General features: G+C 45.3%; 1 protein-coding gene across 4 annotated transcripts in view; it reads left to right on the forward strand.

The window, feature by feature from the left end:
* Positions 1–23,115, forward strand: part of LOC129783108 (E3 ubiquitin-protein ligase RNF38-like) — a 176,530-nt gene that overhangs the window by 115,832 nt on the left and 37,583 nt on the right. For all 4 annotated transcript variants that reach the window (XM_055792816.1, XM_055792814.1, XM_055792815.1 and 1 more), the window contains 2 exons: positions 4,118–4,331; positions 11,135–11,302. In XM_055792816.1, coding sequence (XP_055648791.1) covers positions 4,118–4,331; positions 11,135–11,302 — 382 coding nt within the window. The remainder of the gene's footprint in view (positions 1–4,117; positions 4,332–11,134; positions 11,303–23,115) is intronic.

Genomic DNA, 23,115 nt, shown 5'->3' on the forward strand with positions numbered 1-23,115 from the left:
GAGTGCACTCTAATGAAATTTGCAAATTGCACCAAAGTTGGGAAACAGTTGATACACTTGAGGGCAGGGCTGCCAGCAAGAGTACCTGGAGAGGCTGGAGGAATAGGGCAACCTTGTGAAATTCAACAAGGACAAACACAAAGTTTTGTACCTGAAAAGGAAGAACCACCTGCAATGATACAAACTAGGGAGCAGCTCTACTGAAAAGGATGTGGAGGTTTTGGTAGACAGCATGTCTACATGAGTCAGCAGTGTTTCCCTGGCAGCAAAGGCAGCCAGGAATATCAACAAGAGCTCAGCCAGTAGTTTAATGGAAGTGAGTATTCCCTTTTAGTCAGCACTCTTTAGAGTGCATCTACAGTACTGTGGTCAGAATTGGGCACCCTAATACAAGACAGGCATTGACAGACTAGAGTGAGTTCAGTGGAGGGCCTCCAAGATAGTTGAGGAGCTGGAGCAAATGCTCTGCAAGGAGATAATGAGGGAGCTGTGCTTGTTCAGCCTGGAGGAAAGGCTATGGAGTGTGGGGGGAAGACAGCTAATAGCACAACCCCCACCCCCCAACACCTGCAAGGAAGTTATCAAGACAACACAGCCAGGCTCTTTACAGTGGTGCATGGTGGAAGGATGAAAAACAATAGGCACGAATGGAAGCAAGAGAGGTTCAAACTAGATATGATAAACTTTTTTACCATGGGAACAGTTAAGCAGTGGAGCTAGAGCCCAGAGAGGCTGTGCAGTCTCCATCCTTGGAGGTTTTCAAGACAAGACTGGGCAAATCCCTGAGCAACTTGATCCAATCTCATAGCTAACCTGCTTTGAGCAAAGTGAACTCCCTTCCAACTTTATCCTATGATCCTACAACTGCCTGATGCAGTACAGGCAGCCATTCTGTTCTTGTAGACTCAGGGAGGCTGTGCCAGTGTGATGCTGTGCTAGGAGGATGATTTACAGTGGCCTGGCAAACTTCTACAGTGAGCTCATTCTATGTTGAAGGATAAAATTCCCTTCCAATCTGAATTATGCTGTGATTCTGTAATATTCCAAGAAAGCAGGAACAGAGGGTAGGGGAGGAGGAGCAGAAAGAAGAAGGAAAACTTTGTTGTGGCAGCATGCCTGACTAAAGTTATCAACAATTTATGGGCAACACATGACAGATTTGTGGATTTATAGAAGTCCTTAGTATTTTTTTGTTTGAAGATTAAGGGGATTAAACTTTAGAATGTGGTTGTGTTTGGGGCAGCATTCAGCCAGCAGGAGCAGAGAATACCCAACTGACAGGTAAAAAAGAGGAGTCTAAGGATTTGACACTGAGAACATTTCCTGGCAAAGTAAATGGGCTTGATTGTTGGCCTATTAGCTAGCAGATTGTGTTGGGTGTATGTGACAAGGTCTTGGTAGCAGGGGGCAGGGGCTACATGGGTGGCCTCTATGAGAAGAGGTCAGGGGTTGGCCTGTGCCAAACAGCTGGTTCCAGGAGGGGGAAGAGGTGCTTCAGGCACCAGAGCAGATATTCCCCTGAATCCTGTGGAAGAGACCACAGTGAAGCAGGTATTTCCCTGTGGTCCATGGAGAACCCATGCTGGAGCAGATTTTCCTGACAGGAACTGTGGCCCATGTGCCAGAGTCCAATACTCTCTGACCAGGTTCTTTTAGATATGTCACACAAGTAAGTTGTAATATTTTAATACCAATTTTACTTATTTTAAGATATTTGATGTTACACAGGATTTTGATTTAGCAGAGTGATACAGCAATAAACTGAAATCCCAATACAAGCATAATATAACAATTGCAATATGCAGTTGAATGACAATACAAGCATGATTCCTATTACCGGTATCTATATGCTCACCATCCTGATGCTGTGTGTCTCCAGTTGCTAGGAAGGAATACATGGGTTGAAACCAACACAAGCTGACCAGTTACTGTCATGGGCAAAACGGACTTGACTTGGGGAAAATTAATTTAATTTATTGACAATTAAAAGAGATTTGAATACTGAAAAACAAAGACAAAAAATTAAAACTATACACACCCTTCTTCCCAGGCTCAACTTCACTCCTTCATTCCCAACTCTTCTACCTCCTCTCACTGCCCCAAGCAGCACAGGGAGGATGAGGAATGGGGGGGTTAAAGTCAGTTTATAACAGGTCCTCTCTGCTTCTCCTTCCTCCTCACACTTTTCCCTTGCTCCAGTGTGGGTCATCTCCATGGGCCGCAGTCCTTCAGGCTAAACCTGCTCTGGTGTGGACTCTCCACAGGCTGCAGCTTCTGTCAGGAGAACCTGCTCCAGCATGTGCTCTTCATGGGCTGCAGTTCCTTCAGGAAATATCCACCTGCTCCAGAAACACATGATTATAGCAAACACAAGATTATAAGCAATGGCATGGCTCTGGTGTACTGCTAGGAACATTTGATGTCTGAGTAATCTGGGAGCAACAGTCAGTCATGGAAATGCCTTTTGAATGAGGGTGAGAGTCACACCATCCCTTGGCTCCACCAATGGTAGTGTGATTTGAGAGATTCAAACTTTACATGGAATGTGGATGGGACCCTGCCTACACTTCCAAGGTCAAGGGTCAGGGTGTCAGGGCAGTATGTCAGCAGTCTGTCTAGGCCTACAATAACAGTCAAGTGGCAGGGTGTCACAGGTTGATGGAGGTATCATTCCCCTCTACTCAGCACTGGTGAAGCCACACATGGAGTCCTGTGTCCAGTTCTGGGCTCCCCAGTACAAGAAAGACATGGACATACTGGATAGAGTTTAAAGAAGGGCCACAAGGGTTGTTTTAAGTGAGTGAAGCATCTCTCCTATGAGCAAAGGCTGAGAGAGCTGGAACTGTTTAGTCTGGAGAAGAGAAGGCTCGAGGGGCATCTTAATGTATATAAATATCTGAAGGGAGGCTGCAAAGAGGATGGAGCCAGGCTCTTTTCAGTGGTGCCCAGTGACAGGACCAGAGTCAATGAGCATAAAGTGAAACACAGGAGGTTCCATCTGAATGTCAGGAAACATTTTTTTACTGTGAGGGTGACTGAGCACTGGAACAGGTTGTCCAGAGAGGTTGTGGAGGCTCCCTCCTTAGAGGTATACAAAAGCCATCTGGACATGGTGTCATGGTTTAACCCTAGCTGCTAATTAAAGTACCACGCAGCTGCTCACTCACTCCCCCCCCCCAGAGGGATGAGGAGGAGAATCAGAAAGGAATGTTCAACTCGAGGGTTGAGAAAAGAGCAATTTAATAATTGAAATAGAATAAAAATGAAAGAACAATAATAACAATACTGACAATAACAGTTATAAAGGGGGAGGGAATAAAATACAAAGGGAAAGGAAGAAAGAAAACAAGTGATACACAATATAACTGCTCACCACCCACTAACCGATGCCCAGCCAGTCCCCGAGCAACAATCAACCGGCCCCGGCTAACCCCCACAAGTTTATATACTGAGCATGATGTCCTATGGTATGGAATGCCTCTTTGGTTAGTTTGGGTCACCTGTCCTGGCTGTGTCCCCTCCCAATTTCCTGTGCCCCTCCAGCCTTCTCGCTGGCAAGGCCTGAGAAACGGAAAAGTCCTTGATTTAGTATAAACATCACCCAGCAACAACTAAAACCATCAGTGTGTTATCAACATTGTTCTCACACCAGGGCCAAAACACAGCACTGTACTAACTACTAAGAAGAAAATTAACTCTATCCCAGCTGAAACCAGGACACATGGTCCTGGGCAACAGGCTCTTGGTGGCCCTGCTTGAGCAGTGGAGTTGGACTGGGTGACCTCCAGAGGACCCTTTCAACCTCAACCATTCTGTGATTCTGTGAATCAAGTGCTCAAATATCTTTTTAATATGTCTTTTGTGAAGGTAGTATTTCTATAAAAATGCTTCTTCTGTTTTTCTGTCTTGTATTAAGCTATGCTAAAACACTCATGCTGAAATAAGGATGTAGGGCTTTCAGAAATTTTCTCAATGAAAGATTGTATGACAATCTAACATACCTGGCCTAGTAAAATTTCCAGTGTATCCTTACTATTGAGTTCTTTGTGCTTCTAGTTAAATGTGCCACAAACCTTTCTCAATGTGATCTTTCATCTTTTTCTTTATGTGTTTTTAGTCCTCCTGCTCGCCGTCAGAGAGCAAGAAGGGATCGTCTGTCTCGACACAATTCTGTTAGCCAGGATGAAAACTATCACCACCTGTTCTATGGACAACAGCAAGCAATAGAAGAGCCCCAAGCCTTTAACCCTCCAAATATATCCCATCGTATGTTGCACCCAGCTGCTCACCCGCCACAGCAGAACACAGTGATGGTTGACATTCATGATCAGGTAAGAGTGTGTTTAGAACATGGATGCAAATGTCTTAAACTCTGTGTATTCCTCTCCAAAGACAGCAAATGAGTGAACGCTCCTTGACAAGTTACTTGGTAATGAGGGTCACATAACACTAACTCCTATTAGTCCTTTTGTACAGCGGGTTTTTTTCTTTTTTTCTTCTGAGTAGTATCAGTGTATAGAGAGCTGCAGCATTCAGTGAAAGCAGATACGTTTGTTACTTAAGAAAAAATAAAAATCTAGACTCTAATAAAGAACAAAAGTCAACAGTCTGCCAGTGTGTGTTAGCACAGTTCTGAAGATCTCTGCATCCCACCTTTGAAATGTGACTCTTCTGCTTCTGAAGTTAATTTAGTTTAAGATATGCTACGGTAATAATGTATTTTACTTCACTGCATATGAAGTACCTCTCCTTAGCTTAAAGTGCTTTACGTAGTTTAAATATATTCTTTAAAAATAGAATTCACAATGCATGCAATTGCCTGCCTGCATATATGCTAGTGATCAGGGTGGGCAAACAGGGTGTGGCGCAGCAGCAAGGGCGATGGCGCAGCAGTTTGCATGGCAGTTCATGCAGAAGGGTGCGCAGGAAGGGTGGGGTAGCTCTCCCAGCTCAACCAGGGAGAAATGGTATCTACCCATCAGGAGTCCATGGCCTCTCTAAACTCTGCACCTGCCACGACTGATGCAGCTTCCCAGACAGAGCTCTGATGGGAACATGCTGCCATCCAGGTGTCCTACTCTTAGGCCAGTATTGGATGGGAGTAGTGAGTACATCTGTGGGAGGCGCACCCAGGTAGAGGAACTCCTCAGCTTAGTGACAGAGCTCTGGGACAAGGTGAGTAGGATGAGGAGTATCAGGGAATCTGAGAGAGATAGATTAATGGAATCTCACCCTACAGTCCCTGGGACAGGCCTGTCAGGCAAACAGGACAAGTGGTATGGAGGATTCTCTATCCTCTCTCCACCTGGATGAACATGGTGACTTAAGGGATAGCAACAAGTTCCTGCCCGGCACAGCAGGCGCATCTCCTCCATGACTACCCCACCTTCCCAGGTGCCCTTGTATAATAGGTACAAGGCTCTGCAAATGGAACTGAACAATGATGAGGACGACAGTTCATCTAGCTTGGAGGTGTTTCCAAGGTTAAGTTGGCCTATGCCCTGTGTGAAAACTGCTTCCAGAAAGAAAAAAGACAGATCATTGTCATAGGAGACTCCAATATGCAGACAGGACCCACTTAGGGATGTCTGCTGCCTCCCTGGGACCAGGCTTAAAGATGGTGAAGAGAAAGCTTCCTACTCTGGTATGGCCCTTGGATTATTATCCATTATTGATTTTTCAGGTAGGCATCAATGAAGTTGCACCAAGAAGTCCAAGGGCAATCAAGAGAGACTTCATGGCCTTGGGACGACTGGTTAAGGGATAAGGAACAAAATCAGTGATCTCCTCTATCCTTCCAGTTGCAGGGAATGATGAGGGAAGAAATAGGAAGAGCCAGCAGATCAATACCTGGCTCCAAGCCTGAAGAATTTTGGAGGATTTGATAATGGGTTGGTTACACGACACCAGGCCTGCTGGCAACAGATGGAGTGCACTCGTCTCTAAGAGAGAAAAGGTTCTTTTCGCAGGAGTTAGCAGGACTCATTGAAAGAGCTTTAAACTAGATTTGAAAGAGGAAAGGGATAAAACCAGGCTCATTAGAGATAAGCCTGGGGGTGGCATACCAGTGTTCAAGGGACGGTGTGCTAGCAAGGTTCATTAGTCTACCATCTCAGTGGAGGAAAGGGATAGGGATCCACATGGCAGCAAAGACATAAGGGTTACTGATGTGTTAGAAACCATGGAAGTGCCTGAGAATGGTCACATAGGAATTAGGGCTTCTCCCCCAAAAAAGGTGGCAGGATCAATAGCCCAATTGAAGTGCATCTACGCCAATGAATGCAGCATGGGCAACAAACAGGAGGAGTTGGAAGCCATTGTGCAGCTGGGAAACTGGCATTTTTGCCATCACAGAAACATGGTGGGATGACTTGCACAACTGAAGTACTGCAATGGATGACTATAAACCCTTCAGAAGGGATAGGCAAGGAAGGAGATGCGGTGGGGTAGCCCTGTATGTTAGGGAGTGTTCTGACTGTCTAGAGATTGACAATGGTGATAAAAGGCTCGAGTGTTTATGGGTAAGGATAAGGGGGAAGGCCAAAAAGGCAGATATAATGGTGGGAGTCTCTTATAGACCACCCAACCAGGATGAAGCTGCAGACGAAATATTCTATAAGCAGCTGGGAGAAGTCTCATGATTGCTAGCCCTTCTTCTCATGGGGGACTTAGCAGATGTCTACTGGAAATGCAATACAGCAGAGAGGAAACGGTCTAGGAGGTTCCTGGAGTGTGTGGAAGGTAACTTCCTGACACAGCTGGTGAGTGAGCCAACTAGGGAAGGCGCCCTGCTGGACCTGTTGTCTGTGAGCAGAGAAGGACTTGTGGGTGATGTGATGGCTGGAGGCCAACTTGGGCATAGCAATGACAGTTTTCAATTCTTGGAGAAGTAAGGAGGGTGGTCAGTACAACTGCTACCTTGGACTTCCAGAGGGCAGACTTTGGCCTGTTTAGGAGCCTGGTTGACTGTGGTGACGCAAGTCGAGGTGGACTGAAAAGAAACACTATGTCTGCGTGGCTAGGTTCAGACAAAATGGCCTTTATTGTTTATACAAACTATTTATATATCTTAGACAGTGCAGGTGTTAGACCCTGATAGGTTTTTGTGTCCTTCTTCTTGCTTGCTATTTGCTGTTGCTGTAGGTGCCTGTATGCTGCGGTTCTAAGTTCTGGTTCTTCACATCCTGTTTACATACCTGACAATTTGTGGCTGTCTTAAAGGTACACGGCTAAATCTTTGAAGTCAACTAACTTGTCTGCAGACCCGCTGCAGACCCCAACAGTTGACAGAGTCCCTTGGGAGGCAGTCCTGAAGGGCCAAGGGGTCCAGGAAGGCTGGACATTTTTCAAGAAGGAAATCTTAAAGTCACAGGAGCAGGCTGTCCCCATGTGTCAAAAGACGAGCCAGCGGGGAAGAAGACCATCCTGGCTGAACAAAGAGCTTTTGCTGGAACACAGGGAAAAAAGGAGAGTTTATGACCTTTGGAAGAAGGGGCAGGCAACTCAGGAGGACTACAAGGATGTTGTGAGACTATGCAGGGAGAGAATTAGAATGGCCAAAGCCCAACTAGAACTTAATCTGGCTATTGCCATAAAAGACAAAAATTGTTTCTATAAATACATTAGCAACAAAAGGAGGGCTAAGAAGAATCTCCATCCTTTATTGGATGCGAGGCAAAACATAGAGACAAAGGCTGAGGAAAAGGCTGAGGTATTTAATGCCTTCTATGCCTCAGTTTTTAATAAATTCAGACCAATTGTTCTACAGGTACTGAACCCACTGAGCTGGAAGAGAGGGACGGGGAGCAGAACAAAGCCACCATAATCCAAGGGGAAATGGTTAGTGACGTGCTACACCACTCAGACGCACACAAGTCTATGAGGCCAAATGGGATCCATTCAAGGGTACTGAAGGAGCTGGCAGAAGTGCTCACCGAGCCACTTTCCATCATTTATCAGTACTGGCTAACTGGGGAGGTCCCATTTGACTGGAGATTAGCAAATGTGATGCCCATCTGCAAGAAGGGCTGGAAGGAGGATCCAGGAAACTAAAAATCTGTCACTCTGGACTTGCTGCCAGGGAAGGTTATGGAGTAGATCATTTTGAGTGCCATCATGTGGCACTATACTGGTTTCAGCTGCGATAGAGTTAATGTTCTTCTTAGTAGCTGGTGCAGTGCTGTGCTTTGGATTTGGTGTGAGAACAATGTTGATAGGACACTGATGTTTCCAGTTGTTGCTGGATAACATTTATACTAATACAAGAACTGTTCAGTTCCTTGGGCCCTGCCAGCCAGAGGGCTGGAGAGGCACAGGAAATTGGGAGGGGACACAGCCAGGGCAGGTGATCCAAACTAGCCAAAGGGATATTCCATACCATATGACATCATTAACTCTATCCCAGCTGAAACCAGGACACAATCAGTGCTAATAATAGCATAAATGGGAACAACCAATAGAGAGTTTGATCAGGTCCTGATCACAAGTGGTGTTCCCCAGGGCTCAGTATTGGGGCCAGTTCTGTTTAATATCTTTATCAGTGCCTGGGCGAAGGGATCAAGTGCACCCTCAGTAACTTTGCAGATGACACCATACTGGGCAGGAGTGTTGATCTGCTTGAGGGTAGTTTGGCTCTACAGAGGGATCTGGACCGGCTGGATCAATGGGCCGAGGCCAACTGTATGAAGTTCAACAAGGCTTAGTGCCAGGTCCTCCACTTGGGTCACAACAACTTCATGCAATGCTACAAGCTTGGGGAAGGATGGCTGGAAAGCTGCCTGGCAGAAAAGGACCTGGGGGTGCTGGTTGACAGCCAGCTGAATATGAGCCAGCAGTGTGCCCAGGTGGCCAAGAAGGCCAATAGCATCCTGGCTTGTATTCGGGCATAGTGTGACTGGCAGGACTAGGGAAGTGATTGTCCCCTTGTACACTGGTGAGGCCGCACCTCAAATACAGTGTTCAGTTTTGGGCCCCTCACTACAAGAAAGACATTGAGGTGCTGCAGCGTGTCCAAAGAAGAGCAATGAAGCTGGTGAAGGGCCTAGACAACAAGTCTTATGAGGAGCGGCTGAGAGAACTGGGCTTGCTTAGTCTGGAGAAAAGAAGGCTGAGGGGAAGACCTTATCACTTTCTACAACTACCTGAAAGGAGGTTGTGGCAAGGTGGGACTTCATCTCTTCTCCCAAGTAACAAGTGATTGGAGGAGAGGAAATGGCCTCAAGTTGCAATAGGGGAGGTTTAGATTGGATATAAGGAAAAATTTCTTCACCAAAAGGGTTGTCAAGCATTGGAACAGGCTTCCCAGGGAAGTGGTTGAGCCACCATCCCTGGAGGTATTTAAAAAACATGTAGACATGGTACTTAGGGATATGGTTTAGTGGTGGACTTGGCAGTGCTTGGTTTATGGTTGGATTCAATGACCTTAAAGGTCTTTTCCAACCTAAATGTTTCTATCATTCTGTGATCCAGGTTACAAACTGCCAGGCTTAAAATGCAATTCTTACAGCACAGCTTATAAAGTGACTTGTATTCAGTATAGCAGGAGATCACTGATGTATTTTCTGTGCAAAGTGCTGCTGAAGAAGGAAGTATCTGCACCCAAAGTAGGGTGCATGTATTAAAGCTAATAGTCTTTCTGGCCATGTCACAGCCTTCTGTTGTATTTGAACAGTTGAGCTACTGAAGTATTTCTAAATAATAATACAATTTCTGTTTGTCCTTGGGTGATCAGATTTACAGTGTCATCTTGAGAAATTATTGTTCTATGATGCTGTCTCTACCTTCCGATCACCATTGACTACCAGGTGTTAGTGTTTTCAGAGTTACTATGGGTCTTCCGAGATGGTGGTTTGCAGAGACTACTCTAGAGAAGGAACCACTGTTTCTTTTTTTTTCTTTCTTTCTGCAGTGAGAGCAGTGGTAACCTCTCCTGAATTGCACCTGGCACTGCCCTCAAACATCCAACAATTATGGCATTAAAAACTCTTTGACAGCTCACAGACAAAATATTTACATTTGGTATCTGAACTGGAACTAGATCAAAGTCACTGTTTCTGCTGAGTGGGTTTTTTCCCAAGTATGTGCAGTTTTGAGATTTGAAGTTTCATTCAGTCGTCTGTGTGGTGTTCCTGTTTTGACCTCTGCATCTCAGGGCTAGTTCAGTAGGTTAGCTCTCTTCATTTTAATTATTCTTACCTTTGTTACAAACTGTTCTTGCTTGTTCATTTTCCAAGGGTGGATTCCATTTTAGTAGGTTGTGAAGGAAGGTTCTTCAAAATAATTGTTTTCTGTGGATCCACATTCCCTACCTATGATTCTTTGCAGTTTTTACTAGATTCCTGATGTAGTACAAGAACTGAGCAGTGTATGGGTCCAGAGTACTTTCTACCCTTGGATTGATGATTGAGTACTAAATGAATATTGATAACAAAAAACCTGTAAGCCATCATGTTCTCTACTATGTTTGTAATTATTTAGTGGCTGTTGTCTCAGAGGCATGATTATGAATATGTAACCTTGTCTTTTTCAGCTTTTAAATTAATCTTTGGTTTCAACTACTGTTAGTTATGTTAAGACACATTCCTGGAACATTGTTCTGAGTAGGCATTCATAGATTGGTTCTTTACAGGAAAGAAAATCTATCTGAAGTTATTTTTCTTCAAAGATATAAGCCTCTGCGTTAACATTTAATCACTTTACAAGGACGAGTTGAAGAGGTTCTTTAGCTACTTGTAGGGAGTTTTTTCCCCCCCTTTTTCTGACTGACTTTTATGTGGGAGTTACTGCTGCCTATTTTCTCTAAGAACTAATCATAGTGTGTGGGAGGGGCAGCTTTGCTGAATTTGAGATGCTTTTGAGTGCCTCTAACAGTCCCTTGGAGGACTTAACATCTTGAGAGCTCCCTCCTGGCCTTGTCCTAAAAGCACTGACTGATGAGTGATACTCCAATGAGAAGATATCTTTTCTTTTTTCTTTTTTTAAAGGACAGGGATTTCAGGTATTTGCCTTCTTTAATACCTTCAGAGTAAAAAATACTTTTTTATTATGTTAGGTGAAAGCTTGTTTTCTGTGCCATGCCATAACTGTCCAAAGCCCTTGTAACATCTTACTTCATACACTTGTGTTTTTGCTGCAGATCCATCAGGGCACAGTCCCCGTCTCATACACGGTGACAACAGTGGCGCCACATGGAATTCCACTTTGTACAGCCCAGCACATACCACCCTGCAGCACACAACAGGTCCCAGGTTGTTCTGTGGTATTCAGTGGACAGCACCTTCCTATCTGTAGTGTGCCTCCTCCAGTAAGTACTGTTCTCTAGTTATATTGATTCTGTATTTAGACATAGGAGGTGGAAAGGCTGGAGTTTCACTGCCCATACAGCTTTCTCTAATGTACAATAAAAGCTGTTATTTCCTGGGGTAAATTTTAATGGTATATATAACATGGTATATATAATAGCGCAAGCTTTAGAGCTAGTAAACATATTGTGCTTCCCTGCTCCCTTCATAGAATTCTGCCATATTCTCATGTATTTTTGACTCAAAATGTATGCTGGTTTATGATCTTGTCTCTTACCCTATCTATTAACAGCTAATCTACATACATTCACATGCTTACAGGAAAAGACATTCAAAGTTTGTAAAGTACTATTAGGAATCTCACCTAGAGCTTTTATCTGAAAATGGTCTTATAAAAGGCTACAGCTACAGCTGACAGCTCTTTATGAAAGACAGAAAAAGAAGGGGATTGCCCCTTACATGAAGGACTAGCTCAAGCATATAGAGCTCTTCTATGGAATGGGTGACAGGCAGAGAGGTTGTGGGTCAGGAACAAAGAGACTAGTAAGGGGTGATATCATAGAACATAGAATCATAGAATGGTTTGGGTTGGAAGGGACCTTAAAGATCATCTAGTTCCAACTCCCGTGCCATGGGTAAGGACGCCTTCCACTAGACCAGGCTGCTCAAAGCCCCATCCAACCTGGCCTTGAACACTTCCAGGGATGGGGCATCTACAACTTCTCTGGGCAACCTGTTCCAATGTCTCACCACCTTCATAGTGAATAATTTCTTCCCAATATCTAATCTAAATCTACCCTCTTTTAGTTTAAAACCATTACCTCTTGTCCTATAGCTACATGCCCTTGTAAAAGGTCCCTCTCCAGCTTTCTTATAGGCCCCCTTTAGGTACTGGAAGGCCGCTGTAAGGGGTCTCCCCGGAGCCTTCTCTTCTCCAGGCTGAACAACCTCAACTCTCTCAGCCTGTCTTCATAGGAGAGGTGCTCCAGCTCTATGTGATCATCTTCATGGGCCTCCTCTGGACTCGTTCCAACAGGTCCATGTCCTTCTTATGTTGGGGGCTCCAGAGCTGAATGCAGTACTCCAGGTGGGGTCTCACGAGAACAGAGTAGAGGGGGACAATCACCTCCTTTGACCTGCTGGCCACGCTTCTTTGATGCAGCCCAGGATACGGTTGGGCTGTAAGTGCACATTGTTGGGCCATGTTGAGCTTCTCATCCACCAGCACTCCCAAGTCCTTCTCCTCAGGGCTGCTCTCAATTAATTCTTCGCCCAGTCTGTATTTGTGCTTGGGATTGCTGAGACCCACATGCAGGACCTTGCACTTGGCCTTGCTGAACTTCATGACGTTCACCTGGGCCCACCTCTCAAGCCTGTCAAGAGAATCATGTTGGCATCCCTTCCCTCCAACATGTCAACTGCACCACACAGCTTAGTGTTGTTGGCAAACTTGCTGAGGGTGCACTCAATCCCACTGTCCATGTCACTGACAAAGATGTTGAACAGCACCATTCCCAGTACAGATCCCTGAGGAACACCACAAGTCACTGGTTTCCACTTGGACATCGAGCCATTGATCGAAACTCTTTGAGTGCAATCATCCAGCCAATTCCTTATCCACCGAGTGGTCCACCTGTCAAACCCATGTCTCTCCAGTTTAGACAAGGATGTTGTTCAGGATAGTGTCAAAAGCTTTGCACAAATCTAAGTAGGCAACATCAGTTGCTCTTCCCTCATCCGTCAATGATGTAACCTGTTGATGCAGAAGGCTCGGACACAACTTATACGACCAATGTGATCAAGTTAGTGTCACTTTATTAATAGACTCACACCAATTTATACTCTACAGCTAAAAATACACACGCTACGCACGCTTTGTTACGTAAAAGGTGATGGGTTAAAACTACTCGTTCACATGCTTCCATCTCCCCTATGATTGGTCCCGGTGTGGTGCCCACACGCTGCTCCCCCCTTACGCAGGCATCCTGCTTATTCTCATCTTTCTGTCCAACTCTCTTATCTCTCTGCCAGTACACAGTTTCTTTGTCTCCCTTGGTCTTGTCTATGTCCTTCACAACACCTGCAGCTTGTTAGAGCCGCGGCCTGTTATTACAAACCAGTTATTCGGTCTGGATTGCTCATAATATGCCCGTTTTCTTCCAGCCACTCCACAGTAACCCCATCGTAGAAGGTCACCAAATTTGTCAGGCATGTCAGGCATATCATGATGTGAGCTTGTTACAGACCACCTGATCAGTTTGTAGAAGGGGCAAGACCTTCTTTAAGCAACCTGAGAAAGTCTCCAGATTATAGACCCTGGTTCTTATGGGGGACTTGAAACTCCCTGACATCTGCTGGAAGGGCAACAATAGGACAGAAACAGTCCAGGAGCCTTCTGGAGGGTGTTGTGGGGGGTGAATGATGATGAAAACTTCTTAATACAGATCTTGAATGGGCCAAATGGGGGGATGCACAGCTGGATCTGCTGCTCATTGTGGCATATGAAGGCACGGACTCAGATTATGGTGCAAACAGAGATGCTTTATTGTGCAAAGAAGGTCATATTTATATCTTTGAGCCCGGTTACAAATTCCAGCTGTATGTTCCACCAGGCTCAGGGTGGAAGCCGTTCATGCAGTTACATAGCTATATATGTTTATAAATACACAAACACCTTTTTGGCCAGATAAACATGTTTTTCTTTCTTACTTTCCTTCATAAGACTCAGTTGTTTTCTTACTTCCCATTAGTAACGATCAGACAGTCTCCGTCCTCTTCTCCCACAGCTCATGAACAAGGAAGAGCTAATTGAGGATGTGGCAATCAGTGGCAGCCTTGACTTGAGTGGAGTTCAAGAACCTGAGGGGCGTGAGGAAGGCAAGAAGCAAAGTACAGATCTTGCATTTCAGACTGTTATGCTTTTGCTTTACCTATGAAACTGTCTTTATCTCAACCCATGAGTTTTCACACTTTTATCCTTCTGATTCTCTTCCCCATACCACTGGGGGGAGGGGAGTGAGCAAGTGGCTGTTTGGTGTTTAGCTGCATACTGGGATTAAACCACAACAGTCCTTTTTGGTGCCCAACGTGGGGCTCAAAGGGTTTGAGATAACAACAGATTTGACCAAAGTGTATCGGAGGGAAGTTATAATTATTATATCTGTTTAGCATTTGCTGGTCGTGATGTTGATTTATCTGTCCTTGACGCTGGTTTATCTGATCTGCACCATGCTCTCTTTTTTTGCTGTACATCAAATTTGAGAGCTTGTTAAAGGCTGGTTTTGCCTTTTGCAGTTTGCTGTACTGTGTAGCACTTAATATTTTGCCTGGGAGAACTATGATAAAAGCACTGGCCTTGAGCTTAATCTGGTATTTGGGCCCTGCATTGCTGCCTTCCCTGTACTTCAAGAACCATCTCATGGAGACAATTAACAATTACACTTTTTACCTTTTCTCCTCTGAGTGTCATTCAGTGGAGGACACACGGAATGGCACCTTCCTCTTCTCCTGTGGGGCAGATGTTTGCTCCCTTGTTACAATGTTGTCAGTATCTTAAACATCCTTGGGTAACCAAAACACTCCTATTGGTACTTCTGAAGAATATTTTTTTTTTCTAAGGTTAATCAACTGTTTAGGAGTATCACCCAGGGATATGCCTCAAGGCAGTATGGTTATGGGTGGCAAGGTGTATGGGACAACATGGGCAGGTACCTAGAATGGTTATCACTGATTGTCTGGAACTTCACCCCCAAACAAGTGAGAAATCCTGACAAAGTGATAGAAAGTTTGAAAAAAGGAGGCCCTGGCCCTGGCTATGCCAAAGAGACACAAGTTCTCACACTGTGCTGGGGCCTGGCCTACGCCTACTGAGAGCTATTCAGCACCCTCAAGAAGAGAGGGTCTCTGGATCTGAAGACATGCAAACAGACACTGTGGCTGAACCAGAGACCCAGCCCTGAACTATATCTGCTGCTCCAGGATAGTCAAGAAGAAACAATGGAAGCAGAGGTCAATTTGTTTAGTAAGGGAGAAACAAGCTTCTGAGAGGGAGCAGGAGGGACAATCAGAAGAGGCAGCCTGTTCTGCAGCAGGGCAATCACAAGAACAGGAGAGGGAAGAGACTGAAAGCATAAACAAGTCAGAAACCACCTGATCCCTATCCTTGAGTGAGCTGCGAGATGTAAAAAGATTTCAGCCATCAACCAGGTGAGCAAATTCTCAGCTGATTGCTCCAACGCTGGGATTTTGGGACCAATAGTCAGGAAACAGAGGGTAAGGAAGCCCAGCAGCTGGGATCTCTTGCTAGGCATAAAGTCATTGACAAAGGGATTGGAAAAGGGACAACAGTCCTGAGCCTCTGGAGGTGCCTCCTGTTGAGCATGAAGGAAAGGTATTCCTTCAAGGAAGATCTTGTAAATTACCAAGACAAGTGGACCACCGTTGAGGGAGGTATCAGTATCTGAGGGAATTATCTGTGGCAGAGATGGTCAACAACCTCATAGACACTTGGGCCAAAGAGCATGGCATTGACTGGGTATATCACATTGCCTATCATGCACCAGCCTCTGGGGAAATTGAATGATAAAATGGACTGTTACAAGCTACACTGAGAGCTAGGTGCTGGGACATTCAAGCATTGGGATTCAAATTTAGCAGAAGCCACTTGGCTAGTTAACACTAGATCTGCCAGTCGACCTGGCCCTGCCCAATCAAAACTCCTATGTACTGTGGAAGGAGATTAAGTCCATACATAAGTACACATAAGGAACTTATTGGGAAAGACAGTGTGTGTTATTCCTTCCTCCAGAGAAGGCAAACCCATTTGTGGGATTGCTTTTGCTCAAGAGCTTGGGTGTACTTGGTGGGTAATGCAAAAGGAAGGGGAGGTCCGATGTGTACCTCAAGGAGATTTAGCCCTTGGGGGAAAATAACCCATGATTTCAGTTGTATGGTGCCATCATTGTATGATGCCAGTGTTATATGATTCTGTATGTTGCCACTGCTGTGACTGCCATACGTCAAAGGTATTATAACAGGAACCCCTTGCTGCTAGCCAGGCAATGTTAAATTCTATAACCTGGCCCAAAGGGACCAGAGGTGGAGATTATAATGGATATACCTTTAAATTGTTGTAACCCATGATTTGAGCTGCATGTTATAGGAATGACTATAGCAGGAACCACCCAGACCAATGGAGGACGTGCCTCACAAGAAGCAGTGCAAGTGCAGCAGTGAACCAACCTGAGCTGGCTTTGGTGCCAAATAACTCCATGTAACATACCACCTCTCTTCTTCTGAGTGACCACCATAACAGATGGAGCCCAAAGTCATGGACTAAATGAACTCAATGGACGTTTTATGGACATTTTAAAGGTGTGCTCCACACACTAAGGGAATGATATCTATTTATATATCAAGGGATAAAAGGGGGAGGGGGAGCTTAATGAGGATGTATTGGATAGTGTGGGATCTGAGCATGATGTAAATGGTATGGAATAAGAGGTGGAGAATATACTGGTTTTGGCTAGGATAGAGTTCATTTTCTTCATAGTAGTTTACATGGAGCTATGGTTTGGATTTGTGCTGAAAACAGTGTTGATAACACATCTGTGTTTTAGTTAATACTGAACAGTGCTTTGCACAGTGTCAGGGCCTTTTCTGCTTCTCACACTGCCCTGCCAGCAAGTAGGCTGACTCTAACTGACCAAATGGATATTCCATACCATATGATGTCATGCTCAGCAATAAAAACTAGGCGGGGAGGAGGAAGTTTGCCAGGGCTGTCATTTCTCGGGGACTGGCTAGGCATCAGTTGGCTTGTGGTGAGCAGTTGTGGGTTTTTTTGCATCACTTGTTTTTCTGAGTTTTGTCTTTTTGTTGTTTTTTTCTCTTTTTTCTTATGAAACTTTCTTTATCTCAACCCATGAATTTTCACACTTTTACCCTTCCAATTTTCTCCCTCATCCCACTGTGGGAGGAGCAAGCAAGTGGCTGTGTGGTGCTTAGCTATCTACCAGGGTTAAACTATAACACTCTGAATCCATGCACATGCCTCTGTCTATCTCTCTTCCTCTGCATCTGTGTGTGTGTGCACCTCTCTGTCTTGCTTTGTCTTTCTGTGCATCTGTCTGTGGGTGTCTCTGTGTACACATGGATATCTCTCCTCCTCTGCCTCTGTGAGCGTGCATGTCTCTGTGGCTGTGTGAATGCATCTGTATTTCTCAGCGTCTTTGCCTAGGCATGTTTCTCTATGTCTGTGTGCATGCATGTTTCTGTATCTCTCTGCATCTGTGTGTGCTGACATCTTTCTTCCTCTGCATCTATCTGCATGAATGTTTTTTAGATGCTCTTCCTCCGAATCTGTGAGTGCATGCATTTGTGTGTCTTTCTCTCTGTCCCTCTGTCTCACTTTGTGCCTGTGTGTATATCTCTGTTCTTCTGTGTGCACATACCTCTATCTCTGTCTCTCTCTTCCTCTGCTTTTGTGTGTATGTGCATTTGTCTCTGCATCTGTGTGCATGTGCATCTCTGTGTATGTACCTCTTTCTCCTGCATCTGTGCACTCACATCTCTGCCTCTGCCTCTTTGCCTCTCTCTCTGCATGCATGTCTCTCCACGTGTGTGCTGTGTATGTCTGTCTCTTCCTTTGTCTCTCTTCCTCTGCATCTGTGTGCGCACCTTTGTGTTTCTCTCTGTGTCTGGGGGTGCTCCAGTCTGTGTATATGCACGTGTTTCCGTCTCCTCCTCTGCATCTGTATGCATGTGCCTGCCTCTGTCTCTCTGTCTTACTCCGCACACACGTCTCTCTCTCTGCTCATCTCTGTCTCTCTCTGCATCTGTGTACACATGCAACTCTCAGTGTGTGCACATCTCTCTTCCTCTGCTTCTGTGTGCAGAAGCATCTCTGCGTCTGTGTGCACATGCGGCTCTGCTGCACTTCCTCTGCATCTCTCTTTGCACATGTCACTCTGTCTCTCCACCTGTGCATCAATGTGTGAGTGTGCATCTCTCGGTCTGTCTTCCTCGGCATCTGTGTGTGCATACGTCTCTCCATGTCTCTGTATGCACATCTGTCTGTCTCTCTGCATCTGTGTGCACATGTGGTAGGTTGACATTGGCTGGCCACCAGGTACCCACCAAGCCGCTTTCACTCCCCCCTCCTCAGGACAGGGGGAGAAAATAAGATTAAAAACTTACGGGTTGAGATAAAGGCAGTTGAATGAAAGAAAGCAAAGGCCATGCACAGAAGCAAAGCAAAAAAAAAATATTATTCTATACTTCCCATCAGCAGGTGCTGTCCAACCACTTCCTAGGAAGTAGGGTCTCAGTATGTATAGCAGTTGCTTTGGAAGACAAATGCCTTAATAACAAATGCCCCATCCTCCTCCTTTCCCTGAGCTTTTATTGCTGAGCATGACATAGCATATGGAATATCCCTTTGGATCAGCTGTCCCAGCTATGTCCCCTCCCAACTTCTTGCCCACTCCCAGCCTTTGGGGTGGGGGTAGGGTTGGAGAGATAGCCTCCTTGTGTGAGCATTGCTCAGCAGTAGCCAAAACAGTGGTATGTTTTCAACATCATTCTAGCTACAAATACAAAGCACAGCACTATGAAGGCTGCTATGGGGAAAGTTAACTCCATCCCAGCCAAACACGGTACAATCTCCACCACTTATTCCATCCCATTTGTTTCATGCTCATTCCACATAATTTGAAGCATTAGCATATTTTCTGATCATCCCTTTTTATCTGTTTCACATTAATGAAACATCCTCCTGCCAACACTTGTAACTTATACGACATAATTAAACCATCTTTATACCCAACATACAGATTTATACATTCTCATTAACTACTATCCTTTCTCCCTTAACAGATAGATATCATTTCCCCATTCCATGGGCCTCCACCACTTGCCAAAATGTTCATAAGAACAGGTTGTGACTTGGATCTCATATGTCAAAGTGGTAACTCAGGACAGGAGAAGCAGCATGATGGTTTGGATCATTGCTGCACTTGTCGGGTTGCATCAGATTGCATTTCCTTGAAACACATACCAGATCTCCCAGTCCTTCCACATTACCCACCAAATACACCCAGGTCCTTGATCAAAGACAATCCCATGAATGGACTTGCCTTTTCCCAAGGGAGGAGCAACTCACACTGCCTTCCCCAGCCACTTCCCTATGTGCACCACAGGGACCTTATCTCCTCCCACAGTATGTAGGGGCTTTGTTTGGGCAGGACAAGGATGGTTAGCAGATCCTCTGGTGTTAACCAGCCAAGTGGCTTTTGCTAAATTTATATCCCAGTGTTTCCATGCCCAACACTCTCAGTGTAGTCTCTAACAGTCCATTATACTGTTCAATCTTTCCAGAGGCTTATGGGTGATAGGGGATGTGATACACCCATTCAATGCCATGTTTCCTGGCCAGGAATTTCTGAGGTTATTTTGGAAATTACTTCCATTGTCTGTTTCAGTTCTTTCTGGGGTCCTGTGTCTCCACAAAATTTGCCCTTCAAGGCCTAAGATGGTCCAGTAGCATGGTTTACAGGGTATGTTTCTAGACACCCAGTAGTTGCTTCCACCACGGTGACTATGTAGTCCTTGCCCAGGCATGTTCATGGCAGTGGTCCAATATAGTCAATTTGCCAGTCAATTTTCATATTGAAAACCCAGCCACTGCCCTCTATTCCAGGGAGACTTTACTCATGTGGCTCACTTGATTGCAGTGCATGTTTCATGTTCATGGGTGACCTGTGTGATAGCCTCCATGGTCAGGTCCACCCCTCAATTATGAGCCCATCTGTATGTTGTGGAGAGTCGTAGAATCATTTAGGTTGGAAAAGACCTCTAAGATCATCGAGTCCAACCATAAACCAAGCACTGCCAAGTCCACCACTAAACCATGTCCCTAAGCACCATGTCTACATGCCTTTTAAATACCTCCAGGGATGGTGGCTCAACCACTTCCCTGGGAAGCCTGTTCCAATGCTTGACCACCCTTTTGGTGAAGAAATTTTTCCTTATATCCAATCTAAACCTCCCCTGTTGCAACTTGAGGCCATTTCCTCTCCTCCAATCACTTGTTACTTAGGAGAAGAGACCGGGACCCACCTCACTACAGCCTTCTTTTCAGGTAGTTGCAGAAAGCGATAAGGTCTCCCCTCAACCTCCTTTTACCCAGACCAAACAACCCCAGTTCCTTCAGGTGCTCCTAAGTCTTGTGCTCTAGGCCCTTCAGCTTCATTGCTCTTCTTTCAATGTGCTCCAGCACCTCAATATCTTTCTTACATCTCTCCTTATATGTCCCGATGTTTTGTGGGTCCATCGAGCAACAAATAACTCGCCCTTATGCTCCCAGTCCAGGTCCACCTGAGCCACTACAATTTTGACAGTCTTCTCTACTTGTTTGTTGTTTTGGTGTTCTTCAGTGGCACAGTTCCTGGGCATGTGAGTATCTATGTGCTGTACCTCTAGAGCAATGTTTTCTACCTGGGCTGTGATGCCTTTCCACAGTGGAGCAGCCCAGATGGGTTTACCTCTGCACTGGCAGTTGATCTTCTTCCATTGCTGTAACCACCCCCATAGGGCATTTGCCACCATCCATGAGTCAATATAGAGACAAAGTACTGGCCACTTTTCAGCAATCTCTAGGGTCAGCTGGATGGTTTTCACTTCCACAAACTTTCCTTCTCCTTTGATACCTTCAACAACTTGTCATGTGGGACTCCACACATCAGCTTTCCACTTCCAATGGTTGCCCACAACACGACAGAATTCATCAGTAAACAAAGCATAATGCCTTTCATCTTCTGATAACTCATTATATGGTGATGCCTCTTGGGCATGAGCCACCTCCTCAGGCAATGCTCCAAAATCACTGCCTTCTGGCCAGTCCATGATCTCTTTCAGAATTCCTGGGCAGTTGAGGTTCCCCATTCGAGCCCATTGCATGATCAACTCTACCCACTTACTCCATGTAGCATCAGTCATGTGATTTGTAGAGGGAATGTTTCCTTTGAGCATCCAGTGTAGCACAGGCAATCACAGTGCCAAAAGGAGATATGTTGCTGTACCAACAACTTCTGAAGTGTCTCAGATCCCCCTCATATGCTGCTAGTATCTCTTTTTCAATTGGGGTGTAGTGGGCTTCAGATTCTCAATACCCCCAGCTCCAAAACCATAATGGTCGACCTCAGGTTTCTCCTGATGTTTTCTGCCAGAGGCTCCAGGTGAAACCATGCTCCCCAGTTGCAATGTAGAGTACATTTTTTACAGCTGGTCCTGTCTGGACAGGCCCAAGGACTATTGCACGAGCTGTCTCCTCTTTGATCTGCTCAAAAGCTTGTTGTTGCTTAGGGCCCCACTCAAAATAGTCCTTCTTTTGGGTCACTCAATAGAGAGGGCTCACAAGCTGACTAGAACCTGGAATATGCTTTCTCCAGAATCCCACAAGGCCTAGGAAAGCTTATGTTTCGTTCTTGTTAGCTGATGGAGACATAGTTGCTATCTTGATCACATCCATAGGGACATGATGGCATCCATCCTGCCATTTTACTCCCAAGAACTGAATCTCCTGTGCAGGTTCATTGACCATGCTTCTTTTTATGGTGAAACCAGCTTTCAGAAGAATCTGAATTATTCTTTTTTCCTTTCTAAAACACTTTTTCTGTTTTGTTGCCCCACACAATCATGTCATTGATGTATTATAGATGTTCAGGGGTATCACCCTGTTCCAGTGCAGTTTGCGCTTCTGTCTCTATTCCTCTGCATCTGTGTATGCGCCTCCCTGTTTCTCTCTGTGTCTGTGTGTGCTCCAGTCTATGTAGATATGCACATCTTTCTGTCTTTCCTTCTTTACATCTGTGTACACATCTCTGTGCATGTGCATTTCTCTTCCTCAGCATCTGTGTGCACAAGTTTCTCTCTGCATCTGAATGTGCACACATCTCTCCATGTCTTTGTGCATGCACACCTGTCTGTTCCTCTGCATCTGTGTGCACTTATCTGTCTCTCTCTGTTTCTCTTTGCATCTGTGCATGCCCATCTATATCTATGCATGTGCATGTCTGTCTCACTGTCTCTCTCTGTATCTGTACACATGCACATCTCTGTTCCTCTGCGCCTGTGTGCACTTATCTGTCTCTCTCTGTCTGCGTCTCCGCATGGCTGTGACTCTCTCTTCCTCTGCATTTGTCTGTGCACATGCATCTGTATCTCTCTTTGTCTGTCTGTCTCTGTGTCTGTGCATGTGCCCTGTCTCTTCTGTGTCTGTGTGGGCTCCCATCTGTGTCTGTGTGTGCACATGCATGTCTCTGTCTCTATTCCTCTGTGCATGCCCCCATCTTTGTTTCTCTGTGTTTGTGTGCATGCCCGTCTATATCTGTGCGTGCATGCATCTGTCTCTTTTCCTCTGTGTCTGTGTGTATCTCTCTGTCTGTGCACACCCACATCTCTTCCTTGGCACCTGTGTGTGCATGCATATGTCTCTCTCTCTCTCTCTCTGCATTTGAATGAATGCATGCCTCTCCACATCTGTGTGCATGCGCATCTTTTTGTCTCTATTCCTCTGCACATGTGCCTCCCTGTTTGCCTTTTCATCTGTGTGCACGTCTCTTCCTCCTTGTCTGTGTGCAGGCACATCTCTCTGCATCTGTGTGTACATGCATGTCTCTGCATCTGTGTGTGTCCCTCTGCCTGCCTTCCATTATGTCTGTGCATGTGTTTATCTATATGTCTCCATCTCCATCTGTGTGCACTCATGTCTCTCTCTCTTCCTCTCCATCTTTGTGCACACATCTCCCTTTCCCTG

This window comes from Falco peregrinus, chromosome W (assembly GCF_023634155.1).
Source record: "Falco peregrinus isolate bFalPer1 chromosome W, bFalPer1.pri, whole genome shotgun sequence".
In the NCBI taxonomy this organism is placed as follows: Eukaryota; Metazoa; Chordata; class Aves; order Falconiformes; family Falconidae; genus Falco; species Falco peregrinus.